This window comes from Argopecten irradians, chromosome 1 (assembly GCF_041381155.1).
Source record: "Argopecten irradians isolate NY chromosome 1, Ai_NY, whole genome shotgun sequence".
NCBI classification, from domain to species: domain Eukaryota; kingdom Metazoa; phylum Mollusca; class Bivalvia; order Pectinida; family Pectinidae; genus Argopecten; species Argopecten irradians.
The window spans coordinates 27,903,248-27,927,411 of record NC_091134.1 but is presented as its reverse complement, the minus strand read 5'-3'; the positions used below and the strand labels follow the sequence as shown (position 1 = coordinate 27,927,411).

Below are 24,164 nucleotides of genomic sequence, written 5' to 3'. Positions count from 1 at the left end.
TAATTCTAATAAAAGAGAAAAGTTTTATTAATCTTCGATTTGGCATATGTTTTTCTTTATAAATTGAGTTGTTGTTGTTTTTTCTATTGTTCGAATAAATATTTGGTTCGCAACTTATCCATGTTTTCTTTGTTTTTTTACAAAGTTATATATACAAAAATAAAATATTGACACATCCTCATAACGTTAAACAAATGATATTTTTAATAGGGGTAGGGGACATATTTGACAAAAGGTTTTCAAACTCTCTTAAATAAAGTTCGTGCACTTCACTATTATAAAAGTACACGCATTCTTTAATTACCAGATCGTAGCGTACTTTTATCCAAATCCGAATATATTTAGATAACAATAACATGGGCTAGACCCCATATTTAGACTGTGAGGTCATAATTCAAACCAGATCCGCTCAGGCCTTCACAAATGTTACATAAACATTACAAACGAATATCAAATTTATTCAATCATTATAGTACAATTTGATATTATGATGGCCGCTATTATGATACAAGTCGCTATAAACCTTCCATTTCATAGTGAGCTATACAAACCATAAGGAGATTGGTAGTCAAGAATAGTCAGTGTTAGTAGCAACAGCCGCACCCATTCTCTCTGAATTGCCATAACATTATAATCAAGGTACGATAAATACACCATATGATAATATTGATTTGTTTGAGTGTTTCTTTGTTTGATTAACTAACGTCCTATTAACAGCCAGGGTCATGTAAAGACAGCCTTTCATGTCGCTCATGCGGTGCGTAGCGTGTGTGAAGTGCGAGGTGCGTGTTTTGGAAGAATGCGATATGTTCGTGTTGTGTCTTCTTGTATAGTGGAACTCTTGCACTTTTTATAGTGCTATATCACTGAAGCATGCTGCCGAAGACACCAAGCAACACACCCCACCCCTTCACATTATACTGACAATGGACAAACCAGTCGTCCCACTCCCTTCATGCTGAACGCTGAGTAGGAGTATAGACTTTGTGTCTCAGCCCGGGGATAGAACCCAGAGCCTACGTCATAGGGGAGATCACTCAACAGAAGGCCACAAATGAGGTGGTCCCAAGGGTCATGAAAGGAATTAATGGTACCTAAAACCATTACCATTAATAACTTGTCAATTGTGATAAACAAAAATAATGGTCAAATAATGGCAAGAAATTACCATGAAAATTAATGGGAAATGACAAAAATAATAGTACCATCATCATTTCAACAGGGTATAATCTAGTCCAATGGCAATTACAACAGACCACCGTAATTTCAATACTATCATGAAATCATGGCAAATTCTTCTACCCAATAATTATAATCATAAGTAGCTATTTGCCAAATTCTCGCTAATTATGATCTACTTTCTAATAAAGATTACATGTAAAGTTATCTATCAACAAATTACGAAATGTATGCATTTGATTACTAAATTTAACATTTGTCAATTAAATATGTATATATATATGAAAATGATATTTTTCAGATAACAATTAGCCACATACGTCATCCTTAACTTACACCAAAATTAGCTACATAGATTTACCTCTTTTTTGTAAAACGAATACATGTACAATAGTTTAACTTTATTATAAACACATTTGAAAGAGTATTTTTTTGGATGTACAACAACTTTCTTAATACCAGAAATGTGCTTTACACACGGTTTTTTTTAAATCCAATAATTTTTAGGCGCGCGTAGCGATCAGACTGGCCCTACGCTCGATAACTTACGAAGGGACGATAGAACGTCAAAATAGCTACTTACATCAGTCATCAATTTTATTGTACATTGAAAGAAGGGGCATCAAATTGAAGTCATTTACTATTTTAAGTATGTTAATAAAGATAATTTAACATTTCAGTAAAATTCCTAAAAACAAACCAAATTAATAAGTCACGCAGGTTATCATTAAAACTGTACTAAATAATCGGTAGATTAAACATGTGGTCAGTATACATCTATCAACCTTTCGTTGATGAATAAATAAGATTATTCTATCTAAGCGAATACTAGCTGTATTGAACAATAGACTTATAAACTTAATTACAGATAATATATATCAAAATAAACTTTGAAATCGTAAACAATTTATTGTGTTCATATGCTATGGTAATATATGATAAGAAATACCAGATATAATGATTAATTTCATTAAACAGAAATAAGTAAATTGCCAAGTAAATCCTTATAGCTCTAAAGGGTAGCAACAGTTTATTTAACAAATATTCATTAACACTTTGACAAATACTAGACCCGTGTACTCTACTACATATTGATAAAGAGTTGTAAACCTTCTGAAAGCGTTCATTTGTAAGTTTACATTAGGAATTCAGGCGCGATATAATCCTTTAACTTTTAACTACAACTTACCGTTTTCTCTATCCACGCCTCAATAGACACAGCTGCCATTTTGAACTGTTTAGACGGAAAAGTCGATAAAAGTCATGGGACTCCAATATTACCAAAATGGCTATTCATTTCTACAGAATAACAATTAAAGAGTATTTCGTAGTTTTTTCCTAAAAGTAAAAGTTTTTCAGATAAAACAAAAATCACAAAAAAAAAATACTATTAAAATAGAAAAAAAAATAAAAGTCATTAAATTGATTCTACACTAACAGTGAACCCAGCTATTAACGGCAATAAATACTCAATAAATGAAACAAATGCAAATCTATGGCTATTCATTACGTATTCAGAGATTTTCACAAGATTCTGAAATGAAATAAAGCTTTATAGGTAAATCTGACAAATTCTTGGAATTAATGGCAACTTAAGTTATTAATGACCATTAGTAAATCAGTGACAAGTTTTAATGGTTTGTTTGTTTGTTTGTTTGATTAATTAACGTCCTATTAACAGCTATGGTCATGTAAGGACGGCCTCCCATGTATGCGGTGTGTTGCGTGTATGTTGTGCGAGGTGCGTGTTTCGGGAGACTGCGGTATATTCATGTTGTGTCTTCTTGTATAGTGGAACTTTTGCCCTTTTTATAGTGCTATATCACTGGAGCATGCCGCCGAAGACACCAAGCAACACACCCCACCCGGTCACATTATACTGACAACGGGCGAACCAGTCGTCCCACTCCCCGTTTGCTCAGCGCTAAGCAGGAGCAGAAACTACCACTTTTTTTGGTGTGTCTCGGCCAGGGGACAGAACCCAGAGCCTTCCTCACAGGGGCGAACGCTCAACTCAAGGCCAAAAGTGAGGCGGTGCCAAGGGAGGCATTAGGAAGGATAAAGTCAGTTAGGAAGAATAGAAAAGATAAGATCCTAAATTTAGTCGCCTTTTACGATCATGCAATAGGGGCAGCAGGTACAATTCTAACGCCCTACCTGCAGGGCCTACAAGTTTTAATGGCATGGATAAACAAGTTTTAATGGCATGGATAAACAGAATTTTTGGGTTTTACTGGAAAATTAACAGAAACTTTTTTTAAGCATTCAGGACCAAGGTCATTCTCTATGCATATATGGTCCCAATGCGACAATGGTGTATAGCATATGTATATCTTTTATATATCTTTAACAATAACAAGTCTCATTGTTTCTAACAGGAATTGTTTCAGGCAGAGATAGAGAGAAAGGGAGGAGAAGCGAGATAGAGAGGAGGGGAGTGAGAGTAAAGAGCAACATAGAGAGAGAGGGGATGGAGAGAAAATACAGAAGGGGGGAAGGGGAGAAAAAAAGACAGAACGAGAGAGGGTAAGAGGGAAAAGACAGCGAGAGAGAGCGTGCCTCTGACTACAGTCTACAACACAAAACAATGTCTTGATACTAAATATGAGAATTTTTAAATAAATTTAACTTAATGAGATCTGAAAATCACCTGGTGAAAACACCGTTGGAAATCCAATTCTGGTGAACTGCAGCAGAAGTTTGATCTGTCTTGAGTTTAGTCGATGAGAAACTTGTGACAGGCATCGATGCATAGGTGTCTAGCACACTGGTAAGTCATCCACCCTCTATAGACTAATAAGACCTACTATAGACTAAGTCAAAGACCCACTACAGACTTATAAGACCCACTACAGACTTATAAGACTCACTACAGACTAATAAGACCTACTATAGACTAAGTCAAAGACCCACTACAGACTTATAAGACTCACTACAGACTAATAAGACCCACTACAGACTTATAAGACCCACTACAGACTTATAAGACCCACTACAGACTTATAAGACCCACTACAGACTTATAAGACTCACTACAGACTAATAAGACCCACTACAGACTTATAAGACCCACTACAGACTTATAAGACCCACTACAGACTTATAAGACTCACTACAGACTAATAAGACCCACTACAGACTTATAAGACCCACTACAGACTTATAAGACCCACTACAGACTTATAAGACCCACTACAGACTAATAAGACCCACTACAGACTTATAAGACCCACTACAGACTTATAAGACCCACTATAGACTTACTACAGACTTATAGGACTCACTACAGACTAATAAGACCCACTACAGAATTATAAGACCCACTACAGACTAATAAGACTCACTACAGACTTATAAGACCCACTACAGACTTATAAGACCCACTACAGACTTATAAGACCCACTATAGACTTACTACAGACTTATAGGACTCACTACAGACTAATAAGACCCACTACAGAATTATAAGACCCACTACAGACTAATAAGACTCACTACAGACTTATAAGACCCACTACAGACTAATAAGACTCACTACAGACTTATAAGACCCACTACAGACTTATAAGACCCACTACAGATTTATAAGACTCACTACAGACTAATAAGACCCACTACAGACTTATAAGACCCACTACAGACTTATAAGACCCACTATAGACTTATAAGACCCACTACAGACTAATAAGACCCACTACAGACTTATAAGACCCACTACAGACTTATAAGACCCACTACAGACTTATAAGACCCACTATAGACTTACTACAGACTTATAGGACTCACTACAGACTAATAAGACCCACTACAGAATTATAAGACCCACTACAGACTAATAAGACTCACTACAGACTTATAAGACCCACTACAGACTAATAAGACTCACTACAGACTTATAAGACCCACTATAGACGTTTATGACCCACTACAGACTAATAAGACTCACTACAGACTTATAAGACCCACTACAGACTTATAAGACCCACTACAGACTTATAAGACTCACTATAGACTTATAAGACCCACTACAGACTACTAAGACCCACTACAGACTTATAAGACCCACTACAGACTTATAAGACCCTCTACAGACTTATAAGACTCACTACAGAATTATAAGACCCACTATAGACTTTTATGACCCACTACAGACTTATAAGACCCACTACAGACTTATAAGACTCACTACAGACTAATAAGACCCACTACAGACTTATAAGACCCACTACAGACTTATAAGACCCACTACAGACTAATAAGACCCACTATAGACTTATAAGACAAACTTCAGACTTATAAGACCCACTACAGACTTATAAGACCCACCACTACTACAGACTTATAAGACTCACTACAGACTAATAAGACCCACTACAGACTTATAAGACCAACTACAGACTTATAAGACCCACTACAGACTAATAAGACCCACTACAGACTTATAAGACTCACTACAGACTAATAAGACCCACTACAGACTTATAAGACCCACTACAGACTTATAAGACCCACTACAGACTTATAAGACCCACTACAGACTAATAAGACCCACTACAGACTTATAAGACCCACTACAGACTAATAAGACCCACTATAGACTTATAAGACAAACTTCAGACTTATAAGACCCACTACAGACTTATAAGACCCACTACAGACTAATAAGACCCACTATAGACTTATAAGACCCACTATAGACTTTTATGACCCACTACAGACTTATAAGACCCACTACAGACTTATAAGACTCACTACAGACTAATAAGACCCACTACAGACTTATAAGACCCACTACAGACTAATAAGACCCACTACAGACTTATAAGACTCACTACAGACTAATAAGACCCACTACAGACTTATAAGACCCACTACAGATTTATAAGACCCACTACAGACTTATAAGACCCACTACAGACTTATAAGACCCACTATAGACTTATAAGACCCACTACAGACTAATAAGACCCACTACAGACTTATAAGACCCACTACAGACTTATAAGACCCACTACAGACTAATAAGACCCACTATAGACTTACTACAGACTTATAGGACTCACTACAGACTAATAAGACCCACTACAGAATTATAAGACCCACTACAGACTAATAAGACTCACTACAGACTTATAAGACCCACTACAGACTAATAAGACTCACTACAGACTTATAAGACCCACTATAGACGTTTATGACCCACTACAGACTAATAAGACTCACTACAGATTATAAGACCCACTACAGACTTATAAGACCCACTACAGACTTATAAGACCCACTACAGACTTATAAGACTCACTAAGACTTATAAGACCCACTACAGACTAATAAGACCCACTACAGACTTATAAGACCACTACAGACTTATAAGACCCCTACAGACTTATAAGACCCACTACAGACTTATAAGACCCACTACAGACTTATAAGACCCACTACAGACTAATAAGACCCACTACAGACTTATAAGACCCACTACAGACTTATAAGACCCACTACAGACTTATAAGACCCACTACAGACTTATAAGACCCACTACAGACTTATAAGACCCACTACAGACTTATAAGACCCACTACAGACTTATAAGACCCACTACAGACTTATAAGACCCACTACAGACTTATAAGACCCACTACAGACTTATAAGACCCACTACAGACTTATAAGACCCACTACAGACTTATAAGACCCACTACAGACTTATAAGACCCACTACAGACTTATAAGACCCACCACTACTACAGACTTATAAGACTCACTACAGACTAATAAGACCCACTACAGACTTATAAGACCCACTACAGACTTATAAGACCCACTACAGACTAATAAGACCCACTACAGACTTATAAGACTCACTACAGACTAATAAGACCCACTACAGACTTATAAGACCCACCACTACAGACTTATAAGACCCACTACATACTTATAAGACCCACTTCAGACTTATAAGACCCACTACAGACTAATAAGACCCACTACAGACTTATAAGACCCACTACAGACTAATAAGACCCACTACAGACTTATAAGACCCACTACAGACTTATAAGACCCACTACAGACTTATAAGACCCACTACAGACTAATAAGACCCACTACAGACTTATAAGACCCACTATAGACTTTTATGACCCACTACAGACTTATAAGACCCACTTCAGACTTATAAGACCCACTTCAGACTTATAAGACCCACTACAGACTTATAAGACCCACTATAGACTTTTATGACCCACTACAGACTAATAAGACCCACTACAGACTTATAAGACCCACTATAGACTTTTATGACCCACTACAGACTAATAAGACACACTACAGACTTATAAGACACACTACAGACTAATAAGACACACTACAGACTTATAAGACCCACTACAGACTTATAAGACCCACTATAGACTTTTATGACCCACTACAGACTAATAAGACCCACTACAGACTTATAAGACCCACTACAGACTTATAAGACCCACTACAGACTTTTATGACCCACTACAGACTTATAAGACCCACTATAGACTTTTATGACCCACTACAGACTAATAAGACCCACTACAGACTTATAAGACCCACTACAGACTTTTATGACCCACTACAGACTTATAAGACCCACTACAGACTAATAAGACCCACTATAGACTTTTATGACCCACTACAGACTTATAAGACCCACTATAGACTTTTATGACCCACTACAGACTTATAAGACCCACTACAGACTTATAAGACTCACTACAGACTTATAAGACCCACTTCAGACTTATAAGACTCACTACAGACTAATAAGACCCACTACAGACTTATAAGACCCACTATAGACTTTTATGACTCACTACAGATTTATAAGACCCAATATAGACTAATAAGTATATATTATTCTATAGTGGGTCTTGACTTACCAGCGCGCTAAACACATATGCATCAATCAGGCGAAATAAAACTAGAAAATAAGGCGAATGACCTTGCGATTATCAGTGGCACATCGATGAAGGTTACTGTGTAGCTAGATGATGTTTGTCGTAAACCCAACTAGATTATACATTGGTTCAGGTATAACTTCTTTATATCTTCCCCAATGTGGTCCATTCCCAAGGTTCCCATCTCCACCACTGTAACTTCCTGATTCCCTCGCCCATCTTCCTTGTGTCGCCTTGCACCAAGTTCTGTGTGTAACTATGTTTGCTATCCTCCAGCATTTCATACTCTCAAGTGTGGATAATGTCACTTGGCATTCATTTGTTTGAGGTGTGATGATTTCATGATATGGTAAAAAAAAATAAAAATCTATTCAATTCATACTTGCCGAAATATCCATGCGTAGATGCATTCGATGAATGTGAAACAATCGAAAATACCCAAACCTCGAATATGGGAACCTACCCTAGTGTCCAATTCTCAGACAGTTAAAATAGGTCAAATCCATACCTCCCTGTAAGGTACATTTGTATGTTGTATCAGTAATGTCCTGGTGGCGGGAGACTCTCCACTTCTCACATTATAGGCATTAACTTTGTTCCAATGCCCTCGTGTCTGATGTTTGCATCTATGAAGTTCTTCACAGTCATCACTCCATTAAATTTACTGCGCAGTTAAGGTTAAGCAATCAAATCACGAAAATCGAAGAGATTGTATGACATCAATCAAAATCTAAAGCGTCGCCGCTGTGAGAAAGGTTTTGTCATGCATTCTGCCCCTGGTCGAAACACATCATAGTCTATAAAATTGGTAGTTTCTGTTCCTGCATAGCGCTCAGCATAAAGGAAGTGAACGACTGGTTTGATGTGACCAGTGAGGTTTACAGTTTGGTGTCTTTGGCGCGGTGCACCAGTGAGATATCGGTATTACAAGGCGACACAAACCCAAGTACAGCTGTTGAACTAAACCAAACAAAACCAATCTGCTAAACCTCAGACATTGCTGGAGTAGACAAGTGAATTTCAAGGAGACCCCGTCTGTCTGTCACATTGTTTCCAGTTCAGACTGGAAATGCAATAGGCACAAATAGCGACCAAGGGGAAATACATATATTTGTACAGACAACGGACCACAGACTATGACGAAATGCAATTTAAATAGCAACTATCATAGGCAATTATTTGATGATGGTGGGTTCAAAAATAAACAAAAAATACACGACATGTTTAAGCATTCAGGCATGGCATAATCTTTATTCATCAATATATTAAAACTATTTACAAACAATCAATGTTGTAAACAATCACTCAAAGACAATCATAGCGAAAAAAGATCCACATAAACAGGCTTATATAAACAAGAGGCCTAGAGGACCTGTATCGCCCACCTGGTTATTGTAATGCTAAGTAATGTTCTGATTACAGGATCAATGTTTCTTTTCTGAGTGAATTTAAGGATTTATCTCTAATTTTCTTATTGGGACCCATTCTTTCTGCTCAAGAGGGTCAGAGCCATAATTTATACAAACTCTGTTCCCCTTCCCTCAAGGATGTTTCTGGCCAAATTTGGTTACATTCCATGCAGAAATCTATGAAAAGTAGCAATTTAAAGGATTTACCTCTATTTCCCCTATTTGGCCGCGCCCTTCCTGCCCCCAGGGGGTTAAAGCCAAAATTTATACAAACTCTGTTCCCCTTCTCCCAAGGATATTTCTGGCCATATTTGGTTACATTCTATGCACAACTCTATGACTAGTAGTGATTTAAAGGTTTACCTCTATTTCCCCTATCGGCCCCTGCCCCTCCTGTCCCCAAAGGTTTAGAGCAAATATTTATACAAACTCTGTTCCCCTTCCCCTAAGGATGTTTCTAGTCAAATTTGGTTACATTCTATGCAGAACACTATGACTAGAAGCGATTTAAATAATTTACCTCTATTTCCCCTATTGGGCCCCGCCCCTCCTGTCCTTGGGGGGGGGGGTGTCAGAGCCAAAATTTATACTCTGTTTCCTTACCCCGAAGGGTGTTTCTGGCCAAATTTGGTTATATTCTATGTAGAACTATATGACTAGTAGCGTTTTAAAGGAAATGTTGACGGACAGACAATGGACGCCGCGCCATGACATAAGCTCACCAACCCTTCAGGCCAGGTGAGCTAAAAAGGAAAACTACCTGGCACTACAGACCAGGTTAACACTTCATGGCACCCTACTACCAGAACATAATAGGCAGGAATTCTCCAATCACAGGATCAGACATGGAGGCCTGTACCACATAGGGACGAAGTATATCACAAGTAATAATGAGTAGGATCGATATCTCAGGAAAGTAACTCTCATAGAGAATGATAAATGGGTATTTTGATAGCATTTGAGTCAATATTAAAACAAAAGCTATTTACTGACTGGATATTAGAAACATTCTATGAAATGATAATTATTGGCTTTTACATGTACTATGCATTTACATGTTCTTGATTTACACTGCATGTAATTTTACTTTGTATCATTAACAGTACAAGTTATATGTTTCTATGTAATACACTTCAAATATCCGTCACAACCTTTAGACAACAATAATTGAACACTGAAGACAACTGCTCTGAAGTCTTGTATTTATATGGTAATCACAGACGTCCGGGTAAGGCTTTGTACAATTGTTTATTGCATTAATCAAATTATGCATGATTAAGTTGTCTTAGTTGTGTAAATGCGATACACATGGAATAGTGACAAAAGGAAACACTGTATACTTCCAGGCTGATCACTGCATTAACAATTAAGAGTAGTTGTATGTACAGTATATCTTTAGCACCTGATCTGCTTACATAACATGAGTTTTTGATATTTTGAATTTTCAGTGAACCGCCATCATATAGTGATTGAAGTACCATCTTTAGAGAAGACGTTTATAGACTTGGCTTGTCTAACTCTAAATCAACAGTCAAAGTGCAAAATGTAGGTCATGGTAACCTAATTTTGACACAAGAATATTGTGAAACTTCAAGTAAACAGTAGTGATTGAGATAATTAAACATAGGTCAACACCAATTCTGTATTCAACAATAATTATTTCAAAATTATTGAAAATTCATTTAAATATGACTGATGGAAGATCTTTTACTCTGATTATAATGCTGAAATAACAGATGAATATATCAATCAAGTTCATCATCCTCTACTTTCGTCTCCGTTCCATTGTCCTCTGATATTTGATTTTCCTTTGATGAAGCCATACTTTCTTCCATGACATTATCTTCCTTGGTCTCTGATTCCGTTATTGGTTGTGTGGACTGAGTTATTGTTGATTCACTTAAGTTTACCTCTCTCTGTAAATTGGCAACAATAACTTTTTCATTCTGTATATAGTTATAGATAATAATACAAAATATTAAGTTGTTACAGAAGGATTTTCCGGAGTCTTCTAAAGGACATGTTACAGTTACATGTATTTAATTTTGTCAGAAGACCACTCCCTCAAAAATCATGTGTTTTTTGTGGTAACCTAACTCAGAACATTTAAGATACATTTAAAAATTAAAAGATCTAATGGGCCTGTGTTATGAATGACCAAATGTTGCTCACCCGTGGTGTACAACAGGGTTCACTCTTTGATCAATTACTTCATCAAAGAACCATTCTACACCTGATATATCTGTATTAAAATTTGACAAGTCTGTTCAGATCTGCTGACAGTTTCTAGTGCTTACATTATTGTCTCCATCAGAACTGTCCTCTCTGTTGCTGTCATTGCTATTGAGCATACCCAAAGCATCCGCCATGTTTCCGCTATCTCCACTAGGTGTCACTAGTGAAGACTTGGCAGGTGTGGTAGGTACAGACCGTTCCCCTGAAGACGATGACAGTTGCCATGACGGCAAAAGTGGTGTGCTGGAGGGAGTAGGGGGAAATTGACGTCTGAAAAAAAGTATTCAAATTTACTTTCTTGAGTACTTCCTGATCAGAGAAACAATGACTGATATGTTTTTTTGGTATTTTTCATCAAAGTATTTGAGAATTCAGTAATATTCAGCTGATGTACTGTGAGTATTGAGCAGCATGTTGCATGGTGACAAGAATGTCAGATACTGTAACTATTTCATTGATTCAGACAAAGTGTGCAGTCATTGATACTTTACCTGTTAAGCAAAAGCCCTTTAATACTGGATAATTCAGACTTGACATCATTCATTGTTTGTGAGTCTTGTGAGCTCTGTAAAATTTCTGTTGACTAGAAAAAAAAAGACAAGATCTAGATTACAACAAAACACCATTTCATTGAATTGATTTCAATTTATCTGATCAAAGCAAATACAAATGATGATAAAATAGGCTAGCCTATAGTTACTGGCTGAATCTAAATTTAAGATAATATTGCCTCAAAACTGAGCCTGGCGGTATCGCATACATCTTACGAGTAAATTATACCCTGGTACATGTCTATGTAGTAATATTCATTTACTTATGGGCATTTTTGTACTACAACACACTTGTAACCCTGATCAATACTACTTGCAGTATACCTCTCAGGTAAGGAGACTTTCTCTTTAGCTCAATCAGTTAAATATCACGCTAGTAAGTCAGAGGTGCAAAGCTGTAATACCAAATTAAAAAGCGGTAACCTGTCTCACCCTTTTTGCATGTATGTCATGTGACAGCTGTTGAACCTTCTCCTGCTCCTTAGTGACCTGCTCCTGGAAACTGGTCAGTGTCTCCTGGACAGCGGTCAACCTCTCCACTACACTGCTTTGTAGTTTCTCCAAGGTCGTAAGTCTCTCCTCTGTTCTGGGCTGGCCCAGTAACCACGGCTTTAATACCTCCTGTTATCATGAACAAAATTAATACAGAAAGTAAGAGTCCATCCATAAAATGTGTAAAGCTGTGGTAAACCATAATGTAGTATTTCATACCTAGACACAACTGTAGGTGAAATATTACCTTGTAAAATTTGGAGGCAGCGTATGTAATACTTTGACACAACTGTATGTGAAATCTTACCTTGTAAAATATGTAGGCAGCGTATGTCATACCTAGACACAACTGTATGTGAAAACTTACCTTGTAAATTTTGTAGGCAGCGTATGTAATACCTAGACAGAACTGTATGTGAAATCTTACCTTGTAAAATTTGTAGGCAGCGTATGTCATACCACTAGCCAATGCTATCACAGAAAGAATGTCTCTCATTTTCTGCCATCTAGTGTAAACAAGTACTGAAAATCAGAAATAATAAAAACAAAATGAAATCACAACCATGAACATAAAGTAAATAACTCGTATTTGTGAAAGAAAAAGTGAAAAGCTCGAAAAAGAACTTGTCGTGTCGGCTTTCCTAAGTCTCACACCAAAATAAACCTTGTATTGTAAGATACTAACCACGTATTCTCTATATAACCATATCTACAGTTCATGGTCACTGTAACATAACAGCTATACTTTTTGTTCCACAAACACTTAATTTACAAGCTTACTAATCCATAGCTAGCAAATACATGGTTTACATCAGTTATTCATAAAATAGATGCTGATCTCATTTTTCCTTTTTCCACACAAGAAATTTTCTCTAAAATATCATAATTTTATTGCATCTGTAATTAGTGCTTTCATAGCACATCCTAATCACCATACATCATAGCACATCCTTATCACCATACATCATAGCACATCCTTATCACCATACATCATAGCACATCCTTATCACCATACATCATAGCACATCCTTATCACCATACATCATAGCACATCCTTATCACCATACATCATAGCACATCCTTATCACCATACATCATAGCACATCCTTATCACCATACATCATTAGTATTCAATAATTATAGTTTATACGAGAGTTCTAGTGTCCAAGGTACTTTTACTGAAAACAGAATTGTTCAGTATTGTCTTAGACAATATTATAGTCAGCAATGACAGGTGAAAATCAGACAATATCTATCTAAGAAAGACACCTGACTCACACACCTGGAGGTGGCACCACCTGTTGAGGACCATTAGAGTACGGAGCCACCTGCCCCGACGACTGTGGAGGGAACACTTGCGTGACTTTATCATCTTGTGCCACTCCTGCTCTTTGAACAGCTATGTCTATTTCTTCCTTTGTTAAACCTGTAAGTTGTTAAATGATATGTTTAATGAAAGATGTAATACAGGATGCTAAACCTGATATGAAAGCTAAGATTTGATTTCTTTAGGAATCATTTTCCCAGCAACTTAATTCTTTTTTTAATACCTAACGTTGCTGCACTTTCTGGCCTTATCAGTCCTAAATCAAGATACATATATATAAAATATTACGGGTCCATGCATAAATCTTGGCAGACAAAACAAGCTATAAATCTAGACAAGCTTTAGTCCAGACAAGCGCCTTAAAAAAAAGATGCATGGATTGTAAAGGATGACTATTTCATTCTCTTCTGGGCACATATATATATATTATATTGGTATTATCACCTCTCAATCACAGGTGGCAGATGGATTTAGATTGATAAGATTGGCTAAAAATGATATTACAAGGAAATACTTTGTAAATTTAAGTAGGAGCACACCACCTAAATAAGCAACATGTTAGATACATATGTGTCACTGGTTTACTTAAAGATTTAAATGACATACAGTAATTTAAATAAATGATTTTTTATGAAATTATTTAATTTGAAATATTTAGATGATATGTAATTTTAAAGGTTGCCATAATTTAAAACATTTTTCCCCAATTGAATGATATAATTGAATTAAATCATACATGAATGCGCTATTGCAAGATTTCGAATACATTTTGGGACTCACTGATTTTATCTGGGACTCACCATTTTCAAAAGTGGTGAGTCCAGGACTAACAAGAAAAAATTCCTACATAAATTGCTGAAAACTTGCTAACCTTGTAACATGTAATATCATGCAGAATAAATATTTCATCAATTTTTGCTGATACATCACTGTGTTATTTTATTTAAATCCAATATTCAGACGTGGAAAATAACGTCCCGCCAAATGCTTTCTTTGTAGTAGTCTACTCTACGACAACAGGCGTGTTTCCTGCTCAAATAAGGTCAGGGCAAGTTGACCTGTAGTCAGGGCAAGTAAAATTCAAAGTCACTTGCCCTATAGGGCAAGTAAGTTTAAAAATTAATGTTGAACCCTGCAGAGAAATATGTTTATATCGATACACAAAAAAATCTTACCTTTCCTCTGTAAAAATGCTTTCTTTTGCGATAATGGGCTTTGCTTGACTTTTGCATTCTGTAAGAATTTTACAGCTGTAGTGATCTGCAAATCAAAGTTTAAATAAGAATTTAGAAATATATACCACCATTTCAAAGAACATTTATATTCTCATTTTCAATGTTGAACAAGAGTCCAAAAGAATTTGAAGCATTCTGTCTCAGACAACATGCCAATATATATATGTATGACCACTATTAGGCTTCCAATTTTAGATACACGTAATTTCAGATTAAACATATTTTTTGCAGTGGGTAACACATATAGAGTATAAAAGCCTGAGTCTATGACCTTTAACTTTGAAGTTAAGGTCACAATGAGCTAACATCAGCCTTCAGTGATGCAGATATCTTCTACATGTAATATTTCATATTTAACTTGGAAAATGCATTAATGAGAAGAGCTTGCCATTTAACAATAATCATATATATGACAATGATTACTACTAGTACTAGATTCCAGCAGTGATTTATGGGAGTCCTGGACTGCTGATTTTTCTGTGGGACCCACCAAAATTTCCATTTCAAGCCTTGGTTGGTATGATTAATCAACATGAAGATTTATAAAACCATATACAATATGTGAGTAATATTTTGTACATACCAGCTCTTCTCGAAGTCCTTCAGCAGGAGCCAGTACATCTTTTGTCACTTCCACCTGGAGAAAAACAAAATGAATTAATTCTGGGAAATACCTGGTTAGTATAGAAAATGTCAGGGAGTTATCAAATTTAGGGAAATACTTGTATCTAGCTTTTAAGAGACGATGATCGAAAATATAAGTAAAGTCAATATTACGTTTACATTTTATTGTATAGCGAATTTTGTATTTTATGTCATTCTCCACTGTCTAACTACATTGTAAATATATCTACAAATGTAATTATACATATGTATACATGTTTTGTACCTATAAGTCTAAGGGCTTTTGGCTAATGAAAGATTGACCTAGGCCAGTAGGATATAAATTAAACAGGTTGGGCACAACCCTGTATAGGACCATACAGGCTGACGTCACACTGGTCAGAACAAAAGATTAGGCCACGCCCACTGGTGGTCTAAATTGGCTTGGGTTAAGTAGAGACATACAGTGATAAAAATACAGGTCAGTTGATAACTATCAACACAGAAATGTCAGCAAAGCTTGGAAGACATCATTGGAAAGGGAATAATCCCATCTCCATTTTGGTGTAAGACATTTAAGGATCAGTCGGAAAATAAGGAAGAAATTAATTAAAATCTATATATCTATTTGAGTAACAGTTACCAGTTTGCATTATCAATAAATTACCCAAATCTGTATATCTTTTACACTAGAAGATGAACATTTCACTATGAATTTCAGTGTGCAAATAGTGATGATCCATACTAAGGCCTATTTATTTTAATTTCCCTGGCATTAACAATATAATGATTGGATGACATGATGTGGGTATTGTTTGCTAGTATAGAACACATATAAATTAAATCTTGGATCTTTTGATACTCCACAAGTTAGCATAACAAGCAGCTGCAGGTCGAGGAAAAAACACTTGTCAGCATGCGCCGATCATTTTGCCAGAGCTTCAGATGGACAGTGCGCCCATGTCCAATCCGCGCTTCAGTTTTTGAGAAAAATGAGACGCACAATTAAATCCTTCAGGCGCAATGCAAGTATAAGCTAAAACGAAAGTAACTTCACTCAGTCCGCATGTGTGTGCCCATCCCGTAAAATCATGTAACCGGAGTTGACACAGTCTTCTTAGATCAATCCAGAAGGAATGTTAGCATGTATAAATTTGTCACAGAATCAGTGAGTTATTACATAAAATAATAAAATCTAGTGTGTTAATATTATTCAGAGACATGAGGACAGAAATCAGAATGGCTGTTAGCATTGTTTTAAATTTGTTTTGAAAGTGACGACTTGAACAGTCACCGCAAATATATGGGTCAGTGGCGAGAGTTTGATTCTGTTTCTAATGAAGCATTTAAATGGTCCATTACATGATGTTGAATGAAAAGAGTTTATGAACAAAACAAAAATGATATTTAACCAACATTAATGTATCAGAATTAAAGTATAGAGTTTCCATGCAACAGTATATCGACGGGAAATTGAAGCCGACTGGACTTAGGGGCCCTGACTTGGTAATGATCAATGTTTAGGTCTACGTTCAGTATACAATAAAAGTTATTAAAAAATAGATATGAATCATATGCAGTATATAGGTAAATTGAATAGTTTGACATAAAATAAAATTACAAACTGCAAATGTAAAAATAAAATCTGTATAAATTTCCAAATCTTATCAAATAAGCTGCTCTTGCTAGTGCAACACAGACACAACAGATTGTGAAAAATCTTTCATTCTAGCATCAAAAATTACTTTACAACATCAAAAAGAGTAAGCATGTACAGTTGGTAGTAGACTAAAGGTTACACCCTTGTGCACACGGAGTGCACGAGGTTTAGACTACAGGTAGACACGGAGTGCACTACTTTTAGACTACAGGTAGACACGGAGTGCACAAGATTTAGACTACAGGTAGACACGGAGTGCACAAGATTTAGACTACAGGTAGACACGGAGTGCACTACGTGTGAACACGGTGTCCACTACAGGTGGACATGGTGTCCAGGTACATTCAGACCTAGACAGACAAGGTGATGTGTTATAGTTAGGGATCGGGGAAGAATACGTTCTTCAATTTGAAATAATACATAACTCTAATTTTTTAGTGTTTCTTTTTTTTTTAATTACAACATCTACAATTTAATGTACAGTATATATAACTATATAATACGATATATTTTTTTAGTATACATGAATAAAACCTTTTTCACTGCAAAAGTAATAAAGATTTATTTATATTCATTAAGTATATGTCTATTTAATTTTATATCAGTAGTTTCCATTTCATATCTTAAATTGTCTATATTACTTTTTCAAAAGTCAATGTTTTATGGGTAAATTGCATTAAATATATATATATATAATTAATTTACATGAAATAGTAAATACAAGTCAAAAACAACTTTGAATTGCGGCAAAAACTAGAACGAATATACGTACCCGGCCTACTAAGACGACACCATTTTCTATCTAAAAGTCATTTGATGAGCTACAATCTTGCAGCTACGGCAAAAACCACTCCTATTGTGCTTTTGAGACAATTTTTCTTTTATAATTTAAGCTATTAGTAATACAATCATATACCGGGTAATACATATAGCTTTTAAATAAAAAGATTTGGTCCCTATCAATCGGTTTTCTAGCGACACCCTTGTAGATCGTCTTTCATAAAATATACACTTTTATAATATTTTTCTTTGCTATTTTAAGTTCTAAAAGTATTGTACGTAAAAATAGCTTAATTACATATTCTTTATTAAAAACTGAACGTCTTTAAAAGATCATGCAGAATAAATCCACTTCAAACTTTATGACGTAGCTAGCTATAGTCTACCTACAAGTACCCAATTCAGCTTGTTTTGATTCAAGTTATCTTGACCGTATATTGCGTCATGATCCAATAATTATAACTTGTCAAACATACAGGTAAGCCACAGTATCCAGCTATACAGGTACCTCAAGGTGACCATCGATAGATGGCCAGAGGGCAGAATAGTTGCCTTCTGTGTTTGCACGGCTTTATGAGAACCAGAGATTTAAATGATATTTAAATCTCTGTGAGAACGGAGGCAGTATCTTTATATAATATGTGATTTTAGAATTGTTTCAATGGAAGTTTGTTAAGACAAACAAATTAACTTTACCTTTTAAAAATCATATAGGTTTATGCAAGGATTTATTCTCATATACGTCCTTGGTTTATGAGTTTGAAACACAAAAGTACCATTCTTATTAGATACATGTACATGTTTGTTGTAGAGCCTGAGTAAACATGTACACCATTTTCCAGGGAAGGGGGGGGGAATTGGGATGAGGTAAAAACTAGCTGGCAAAACATATAGTAAGTGATGCTGAATACATCCCAATTATTGTCATGACAGGCAGCCGTGAAGTGGAGCTGACGGGAGCTGTACAATGCGTAAATCAAGCATGTCTGTCACAACCTTGAATTTACCAATAATACATGTATATATTATAATCAAAATTAATTTAGATTAGGTACTTATTCAACATTGTAATATGGTATTTTATAAACGTAGTCATAATAATCAGGTTTCTGATATATGTAAAAAGCCAGTGTAAAAAAAATTAAATTAATGAAAAGATATTGGATGAAATATGATTTTCCAATAATTTTGAAATAAATGTTTTAGTTACTTATACACTTTGTATTTTGATTATTTTTTATTTTAATATATAAAGCTTCATTTAAAATACATATCCCTATTGATTACTATTGTTGTATAACTGTTCGTATTTGTGTGATGAGTACAATGTATATGTAGAGAGGCTGCCACCTAAGTACAGCATGCTATAAATGGACCTCCTGGGGTTGGGACAAGGTACTACATGTATACAGGTGTTGTTAGTCTGAGATACACTTGACTGAACATATTGAAGGGTGCCCAAAGAAGGCCCCAGGCCCCTGGCCTCACTCTGACCAATGTTAGGTAATTTAGATTACCATATCCGTGTGGTTGATGGAACAGTATGAAGTCCAAGTGACCATGGCAACTGCAGTCCTAGCCTAGGGGTCTACCTTTCGAGCAGGCATATTTTAAGTGTACAATATACTATGTATACATGTATGGATCACACATTGTAAAGAAGGTCAGAATAGGATATTGTCAAATTATCAGAGTTTCTAGAATTAAAATAATTGTGACAAATTCAGAATCTAATCAACAACTATGAATCTACAGTTTAAATTGGTAGAAGTTGGATTTATTTTGATTGTCTGTTAAATTTAATATCAGGCATGTGACCTACATTTTTGCGATCGGTCCTTTGAACATTTGCTTTTATTATGCCCATCAATAATCCTTTTTAATCAAAATATTTTGCCGATCAAAATATCTTTTGGGCGACGATTTGCTAACACCGAAAATCTTACTCCCTGCAAGGTTCATCACTTTATGCGTTCGAAAAAGAATTTCATCATTAAATCACATATCACTAGAAAGAAAAATAGTTTTTTGCTGGGAAAATGCGGACTTGAACTATCCATTGATGAGAAATATAACCAGTACGTGGTTTATATTACCGTACGCAGTTAATTTGCATTTATAACTTCTAATAAACGTCCTTATCTATAAATTAAATTGTATGATAATATATATTGATACATTTTACTTTATATGTATCTATTCAAATAAACATTACAGTACGAATGAATGATTTCCAGTAAATAACGGCAATTTTATGTTGCAATAAATATTATGTTTCTGATCGCAATAAATATTTCTATCTGTCAAAGTCCATATAGACTGCAGAATAAATACATATTTTCTCATATCTCTGTGGCACATCATCTAGTCTGTCTGTGCATGGTCTTGATGTAGTGGACATTTTACCTGGACACGATGTCCACCTGTAGTGGACACCGTGTCCACACGTAGTGCACTCCGTGTCTACCTGTAGTCTAAATCTTGTGCACTCCGTGTCTACCTGTAGTCTAAACCTCGTGCACTCCGTGTCTACCTGTAGTCTAAACCTCGTGCACTCCGTGTCCACTCGTAGTTCACACCGTGTGCACAATGTGTAACCTTTAGTCTACTACCAACTGTAGGAAGAGACCTGTGACAAATTGATGCTTGTGTGCGAGTGGATGAAGCTAAGATAGTAACTGAGTAGCTGTATGCCTGGAGATGTAAGAAAAGAAGGATCATTTTCTCAACTAAAATATAAACAGAATAACAACAAGTCAATTTTTTTATTTATTCATGAACATGAGTAAACAATCACAAAAAAGGTTGGCCCATGGTTTTGAAAAATGACCCCCTCTTTTTGGCTCAGATGGGCCGATGACCCATGCTCATGCAAAATCATCTGAAGCTCTGATTTGCATGTCAGAAGTATTGAAAATAGATGCAATACTTTGAGAAAAGTTGCATCAAGTTCCTAAGTAACAAACGATGCTACTGCACAAATTTGAGTAAATATCACTTTATCTTGACATGTGTTAATGCGATTTTTTGAAAAGTATTACAAAAGTTGGGTAGTTTTCCCCGACCTGATAAACCATATACAATATAGAAATAATCGGAAGTCCTGGCTGTCAGTGTCACTCTTCAGTACTGACAGTGTTCAGGCTGTCAGGTGTTTGTCCGTTTGTTGTGGACTTTGAACTGGTTGCATTATCATTTACACGAGTCTTCCGTTGGGTGAAATATTTTATAAACATAATTTTTCTGTAAAATTACAAATAAAATGTGAACACATTGATGGCATGGTATCGGAAAAGCTATGTATGCGTAAAATGCAGTAAAAGTATCAATGTTGACAAACCTTTCCATCGTCGTCCGCCATATTGGATTGAGTGTGTAAACCGAAGTCCGGAATACGGAACAACCCAGAAACGGAAAACATCAACTACAAAAAATATTCGAATATTAAATGCTAAAGGATGTCACAAATGGAAGAAAATGAATTAGGAACGAAAACTCTTTACAGAATTTGTCTCCTTGGTATAAAAATAAAACTTTAAAAAAAAACCATAATACCGTTTTGTCCAGAACAAGGATTTATAAGTGAGAAGGATTCGTGACTATCTACATTACTCAACAGTAAACACCACGCGAGACGCCTATGAATCGGGAATAAAACCATTTTTCTCAACAAATACTTGTCTTATCGAGTCAAACGAAACACCAATGCAAAGTTTAATATGACTGAAGGCAAGGCCTTAAAGGGCACAGCCAGATGCTTTAATATGAATCATGCACGGCATAGGAATATTTTCTATTTCAGATAGAAGACATTATTTAGAAATAAAAGGACACACTTTAAAATATAGAAGTATATGATGTAATAATTGTCTAGCATAAATTCAAAGAAATGAACTCAAATATTCGGATTTCACTGTGTCTGCGAATCCTATGATTTCGCTCCTTCGCCATGGTGGATATTTTGACTGCATTCTATAGCTTTTAATTTTCAAAGTGTTATTATTTTTATTTAAAAAAAAACAATAAAAAATGTTTAATTAACCCTGTTTTGCATTTGCATTATTTAAAGATGCTCCACCGCCGACAGAGCATAAATGGTGTTTAATCGTGTATATATATGTCTAATTAATTTATTTTGCCTTTGGTGCATGCGCAATCAGTACTTCATTCCATGTAGGATATAGTGCCGCAGAATTTTTTCCGGGATGCAACTAATTATTTTTTATATTTTTAACTTGAAGTTAAATTAGAAGCTCAAACTTTTCAATGGTGGTAATGGTGTAAAGTAAGTAACTTTTGTAACTGAAGAAAAATACTAAATCGTCTGCTGTTGTTTTTGATAGTGAGAAAATTTAAATATACATGTATATTTACTTGGGAGAGCAGTACCGGAGCAACGCACATATTAACCTCCTCATATGTATGAAAAAATGGCGACCGCAATCTGAAGCTGTCAGTGTGTAGGATTGAAATTTGAAGATTGTGTTTTTTCTTATGTTTTCGTGTATCTGTTACCTTTGAAGTGCTTCGCACTTCGTAGGGCACGAAGGGCTGCGCCCTTAATAAATTTCACAATGTTTATTACTTGCTTTAAGGACAACAGATTTAGAGGATATATCTAAATTTTCGTTAAAAATACGACAGCTCATGAAATGACGACCCGCTTCAGAAAGTAAGACGGCAACTATCTTACCCGCAAGCTACATCAAAGGCTGCGCCGGCGGATACCACAGAAAAATCATTAGTCGCCCAACGTCACGGTCAGTGCACAAACACAAAAGCTCCTGCCTTGTACTTCCCCACAACCAAGTGTGACTTATCCTCATATACGTCCTTGTCCAGAATTACTCGGACTTTTTTTTACATGCAAAAAGCCTCAGTTTGTCACCGACAGAAACTAACACTGCCTCGATTCCGATAAGTTAACCTACATCCTTGTTTGTACATGGCGATCGGGGAGATAAAAAAAAAAAAACCTAGAAATATACACTCATATAATAGACACCGTTAAAATAACTTATTAACCAACTGCATTACCAAATTAACAAATTATCTTGTGTCATGCACATATTATGTATACATACGACCGGTGTGGCTTTTTCATTTGTGATCGTTTTCAAGTGTGACCCTATTGCACTTACAAAATGTATAGTAATACAGTCGCATTGCCTTAGATTGAACTCGCGTTACTTTTCCAAGTTATCTTATCTCTTTATGGAAACTTGGGTTACAGTCTTTTTAACAATGTATTCTGATCACTTATCTAAGAACTTGGCTCATTTTGGTAGAAGAAAAACAAATTCTCGTAATTACAAATGTACGCGAAACTTTCGAGTTATTAGGCGAAACTTACATAGACTGTTTTTCTTTACCATAAATCATTATTGTGTTTTTCATGATTTATCTATTTCATTTAATTTTATTTTTCTCCTTCAACTTATATAACTAGTTTGTACATCTATCATACATATATCTATACGATTCTGTTAAATATTATAACTTATTGCGCAATACTTCTATAAAGATCATAAAATATTCCGATACGCTTTGTGTTTGACTGTACTTGTTTCAAAGGACCACGTATTATGAGGCAATAAAAATACAGTCTATATATATGCGTGTCAAGACTAAGTATCTGCCAGGACTTTATCAAATATTGATCTTTGGCGTTAGAATTTCCAACAATACTGTTTACGCAATATACAGACTTGTGGAGCTGATATATGTTGTCTCTGATTTTTTTTTTGTCCTTTGACAATTT

At 35.6% G+C, this 24,164-nt stretch overlaps 1 protein-coding gene across 2 annotated transcripts in view; it reads right to left on the bottom strand.

Annotated features, from left to right (window-relative positions):
- Positions 1-9,334: 9,334 nt before the first annotated feature.
- Positions 9,335-24,164, bottom strand: part of LOC138322957 (peroxisomal membrane protein PEX14-like) — a 31,452-nt gene continuing 16,622 nt past the window's right edge. Inside the window, exons 1-10 of one of the 2 annotated variants that reach the window (XM_069267234.1) lie at positions 23,097-23,219; positions 21,744-21,827; positions 15,944-15,997; positions 15,301-15,385; positions 14,081-14,224; positions 13,226-13,320; positions 12,739-12,927; positions 12,247-12,338; positions 11,818-12,025; positions 9,335-11,436 (exon numbers count right to left, since the gene is read on the bottom strand). In XM_069267234.1, coding sequence (XP_069123335.1) covers positions 11,266-11,436; positions 11,818-12,025; positions 12,247-12,338; positions 12,739-12,927; positions 13,226-13,320; positions 14,081-14,224; positions 15,301-15,385; positions 15,944-15,997; positions 21,744-21,824 — 1,119 coding nt within the window. In that variant the 5' untranslated portion in view covers positions 21,825-21,827; positions 23,097-23,219 and the 3' untranslated portion in view covers positions 9,335-11,265. Of the gene's footprint in view, positions 11,437-11,817; positions 12,026-12,246; positions 12,339-12,738; positions 12,928-13,225; positions 13,321-14,080; positions 14,225-15,300; positions 15,386-15,943; positions 15,998-21,743; positions 21,828-23,096; positions 23,220-24,164 lie in introns of those variants that run through there. The other variant, XM_069267225.1, reaches the window with a different exon arrangement.